This window comes from Sphaeroforma arctica, assembly GCF_001186125.1.
Source record: "Sphaeroforma arctica JP610 unplaced genomic scaffold supercont1.488, whole genome shotgun sequence".
Classification (NCBI taxonomy): Eukaryota; class Ichthyosporea; order Ichthyophonida; genus Sphaeroforma; species Sphaeroforma arctica.
Window position 1 is genome coordinate 58,897 of NW_014040070.1, and position 4,808 is coordinate 63,704.

A 4,808-nucleotide genomic window follows, 5' to 3' on the forward strand; every position below is an offset into this window, starting at 1 on the left:
TATATATATATATATATNTAATATATATATATATATATATATATATATATATATATATATATATATATATAAGTATAGTATTCATCTACATATATATAATCGTATATGCATGTGTGTATGTGTATGTGTGTATGTGTGGTTGTGTACCTGTGTGTGCATGCATGTGTTTGGACGCATGTATTCTGCAGATATTACTATCTAACATAACCTAATTATATACATGTCGAACTGGGGCATGTAATAAGAAAAAAAACGTGTGTAAGTGTATTTGTGTACATGTATGTGCGCGTGTTTATGTGTGTATGTGTATGTGTGTGTGTCAGTGTGTGCACATACAAAATTGTCGTATTGAACATTATATATTGGGTCACGCTCATATCAAACACATAAACCTATATAGAATTCCTCTCTAGACATTTTCATGAGCAGGCACACATTCGGTGCACCTCTGCAACTCCCAGAACAAACCTACATCAGTGCCAACACACATCAACCCATATACGTGTACACATTAGAAATCATACGGCATGCAAAAAAAAAATTTACATCCTTTCCAGTATCCCATGCATCAGTAAACGTACCTATATAGGAAGTAAGTCCCTCAGAAGCTCTCATGTACTGCATGCCTTCCTTCGGCGGCAGTTGAGGCTGTCCCATCATCCCTTCAAATGCACAGATGAAACACTTTGCGACGGAGATGCAACCCTTTGCAACGACTTACGTGTGAGATTGTAAGTGAAGGAAAGCACACTGTTTGACTTAGATGTGCATGGGGATTGTGTTTCGAAGCAGCGGAGCGCTGTTTGGCACCGGATATTTCCGATTGTGTACAGATAAATCCCAATGACAAGCAGATAGATACGTACGTCAAACCATATACATTTGTATGTGATACGACGCCGTACACGAATGTATACAATACCTATATTACCTGACGCGTATGAATGTGATATTCAATATTTACCTTTATTACACACATACACTGATGACTGACATACATATGTGAAATTTTTTTTCTCAAAAATATGAACTCTATGTATTGAAAGTAAAAGTCTCGAGAGAGCCCGCCTTTTCGAATAAAAACTCGTGCAACGGATTTCTCACCGCCGGGATGTTCGGTACAGTAAACATGGTTTTTAATCCATCTATGGCATTTCTTTTTCATAAGTAAATACTGTATGTGAATATGTATGTGTGATTACACACAGTCGCTGTGTCACACAATATTTGGAGTGTGGTCTGCTTTCTGAAGTTTTTTATTACATACTACTTCTTATCGGACGTATCAGCACCTATAAATATGAATAATAAAAAGCAAGAGAAGAAGTGCTACATATATGTAAATAATAAATAAACAAAGATCCCAATAAGCGCTCAGGAAGATTCGGCGGTTTATACTATTTGCAATTTGAAACTATGATATATTTTGTCGGTATCTATTACAATATCAATAACTTGATGTGACTTGCAAAAGTCCTTGGATTTTTTTGTGCGTCATATCGAATCTTCTATCATCCACCTGACCCCTGGTACCTAGAGGGTGGCCAAAAGGTGAAATAGTCAGACATCGCACGCCCTGTCGTACATTGAGAGGGTCAGCTTGCACCTATTTGGAGAGCTTCGGGCAATTCGAAGGGGGTGATACTAAGCCAGAACGTCCTTGGTGTAATCATCGATAGACGCAGTCGGACTCACTAGGCACATCCCCACAGCAGTCTGATCCACTATGCATATCCTCGTAGCTGAGGACATACGAGACCTCTCCGCACAGTTTAACCTGCCGGAAAGGCAACTAACAGAGTTTCTGTTGTCTGTGGAAGGACTGCGCACACTGAAGTATGTGCATGCTGCAGCTCATATGATAGTGTACGTACACAAGTCTCAAGCGTACACAGGCGAGTGTATACACGCGACATACATATGTATACATGTTTTTATATGCACAGTGTCATTTCCTTTTATCTCCGCATCGATCCGTATACGTGTACACCCTACAGATATTTATTTTATATATTCGCTTGGTTCCTAAGTAAATATGTGAACCTCTCTGAGAGCATCGCTGTTCACGTCAACTTGATGTCTCCAAAACGTTCATGTATACACGTTACTACAAACACTGTTGGGCATTCGCAGAGCTCTATATACGTACGTACACAACGTACATATATGTGAGGCTACGTTTGTATCTGCCCGCACATTTTTATTTATCATTACCCGCATCACCTGGTGGTTGGCAATCGATCCAATATTGAGTGTAGGGTTGGCACATATAGACGATCGAAGCTCTGCATATACATATACTTATTTGTTCGTAGACTTTATCGCAGTAGCATACAGGCGAACATCACCTGTACACATCTATGCAAGGTCTCCACTAGGTTGTTTGTTCTCCCATTCGAAGCTAATTTGGTCGTGCACAACGGCTACTCTAGTATATTGTGTGTGTACACTTATTCTATGTCGCACGGTCGCTGTCACATCAACTACAAGTCGTTCTACTGCATCGGCACCATATAGAATATCACGAATATCATAAACTCTCTATGATACAACACACACACACACACACACACACACACACACACACGTACACACATTGCACTCTTCGTCCTGTGAAGAACCTCCGTTGTCACACCCGGTTGACTCAACCCACTCTATCCCCACCCATGCCACAACAGAGCCAGCCAACTAAGGGACATTCTCAGACAAGTGCAGGTTAAATTGCAGCGCACCATTCTAGTACGTGTGTTGGGTGTGCACACCCACGTGTGTGCACTTACATGTAGCTGTAGCGTCTGAAACTATGGCTTTTGGGGTAGTTACTTGGTGTTTGTTGAGCCTGTACATGTACGTCTACACTCTTGTGGCCATGCCCAGTTTCTCGTGCTTCCTCTACTTCTATCGAGTGTACACTCTACGGACATTGGTATTCAATTTTGGATATTCGTGTGCTTGTGTAAAATACACATGTGCATTGTTGTGCTTGCACACCTACAAATATATCTACACGTAGGAACAATATGTACGGGTATCGTGTTGTTGAGATAGATTGCTATCGATGTTTTGTACAGGCGTAGCTGCCGTCTCTGCTCCTGTTGGTGGCCTGGAAACACTTGCACACGAAAGTTGTGTCTCATCTGAGCAATGGCAGACGCAGGAGTGTGGGGCGCAGACACTACTGGCTCTAACCTATAAGAGTTGCGTATATATTAGCTTAGTTTGATTGTACGGGTTCGCGCACAATCCCTGTGGACTAGGTTGGATATAACGCAGCTAACGTAGTATTGGGCATGTTATGTATGTACTACAGTTGTCCGGTACGAAGCTGGTGCTGGTGCAACGCCTCTCCGGGCTCTTACACGAGAGAGGTTCAGAGAAGAGACACGGGATGTGTGGTGAAGAAGATGCTGACCACGACACATGCAAGAGACGAAGGTGTGTCGCACGTACGCAAGCACTCCAGTGTGTGCACACGTAGCCTCTATAGTCTTCTAATAACACATGAAGCAGAACAACCCCACACACCAGCCGAGGCTCTCATCTCCACAACTTCGCCCTATGCATTGTATCTGGAGCTAGGGAATGATTCTCCGAATGGCCCTTCCAACACTGTTCAGCCAGCCGGCAGTACGGCGAGTTTCCATGTCCACTGGGAACGGCATATCGGGCGCAAACTCAGCGTCCACCCAACACAACACGCAACTTCACTAGTTCTGTAGATGCGGATATATGTACACACAAGGTTCGGTACTTTCGCCTATCTGGTGGCTTTGTTTCGTATGTGTGTCTCTTACATGAGCACTACTATGAGGGGAAGTCACTGGCGGTGCGGGCCACCAACCACACCGACTGTGCGGCTATACACACAACTGCGTACAAGACAAGCTCATCCGATGCACGCACTACGGCAGCCCGTTCCAGATTCTAAAGCCGTATGCATAGCTCCATGTATTTATGCTATGTGTGTGTGTCACGTGTGACCTTCGTGTATGTATGTGTCAAGGTAAGCTTTGACCTACAGTTTATACCCATCCACTCGTACCCCCAGACCGTCCGTGAGTGAGTCATCGTCCGGTGACGTTACGGTGGGTGGTGCTGCCGCAGGCGCGCACGACAGTTCGGTACTGCGCCGCTTTGACACAACACGCTCTCCGCTGTATGCGCTGCTGTCTGTGGTGGCCGTTGTGCCTTACGGACACAGCGACGGAGGCTGCCATAGGTAAGTACATAGCCACTCCGTCCTTGCTCATGTGTACTCTAGATCCTGATAAGGGATTTTGATTGGCCGTGAATATACAAGGCGTAGATCTGTATGGGAGGCTTGCGCCGGTGCGTGCGCAGTGGGGTCTGAGGGCGATAGATCTCTTCGGTACAATAGTTAAGTATGACCCAGCCCAAGCCCATTTACGCTCGCAATGTGCAAACATTTTACGACAAATACAATCCGACAAAAACTAAACGACAAGTACTGTACGGTACGACAATTGCGATACGACAAATACTGCACGATAAACAATGTACGGCAAATACTATATGATACTGTACTCGCGTGTAAGTGGCCAACGGATGTCTGAAGTGGCATCCGTGTGTCAGTATACACGACAGCCAAGTTTGCGCCACTGTTAGTGGCACACTGTACCGAGCAGCACACCGATGACTGTCCTTATTCGAGACCTGTCCTCGTTTGAGGTTTGTCCTCGTTTGAGGCCAGTCCTCGTTTGAGGCCTGTCCTCGTATGAGACCTGTCCTCGTTTGAGACCTTTCCTCGTTTGAAGCCTGTCCTCGTTTGAGGCCTGTCCTCGTTTGAG

The 4,808-nt window shown here is 44.5% G+C and overlaps 2 protein-coding genes across 2 annotated transcripts in view; one reads left to right on the plus strand and one right to left on the minus strand.

Moving 5' to 3' along the window:
• The window catches only part of SARC_06686 (hypothetical protein), a gene marked incomplete at its 3' end in the record, with an annotated part of 20,039 nt that extends 19,237 nt beyond the window's left edge, over positions 1-802 (minus strand). The window contains exon 1 of the mRNA XM_014299398.1: positions 582-802. Coding sequence (XP_014154873.1) covers positions 582-660 — 79 coding nt within the window. The 5' untranslated portion in view covers positions 661-802. The remainder of the gene's footprint in view (positions 1-581) is intronic.
• Positions 803-1,711: 909 nt separating this feature from the next.
• SARC_06687 (hypothetical protein) lies at positions 1,712-4,223 on the plus strand (the record flags this gene model as incomplete). The annotated part of the gene is made up of 4 exons (XM_014299399.1): positions 1,712-1,836; positions 2,679-2,739; positions 3,311-3,435; positions 4,049-4,223. The coding sequence occupies exons 1-4, from the start codon at positions 1,727-1,729 to the stop codon at positions 4,221-4,223; spliced, it is 471 nt and encodes a 156-aa protein (XP_014154874.1). The 5' UTR covers positions 1,712-1,726.
• Between the last annotated feature and the right edge of the window lie 585 nt (positions 4,224-4,808).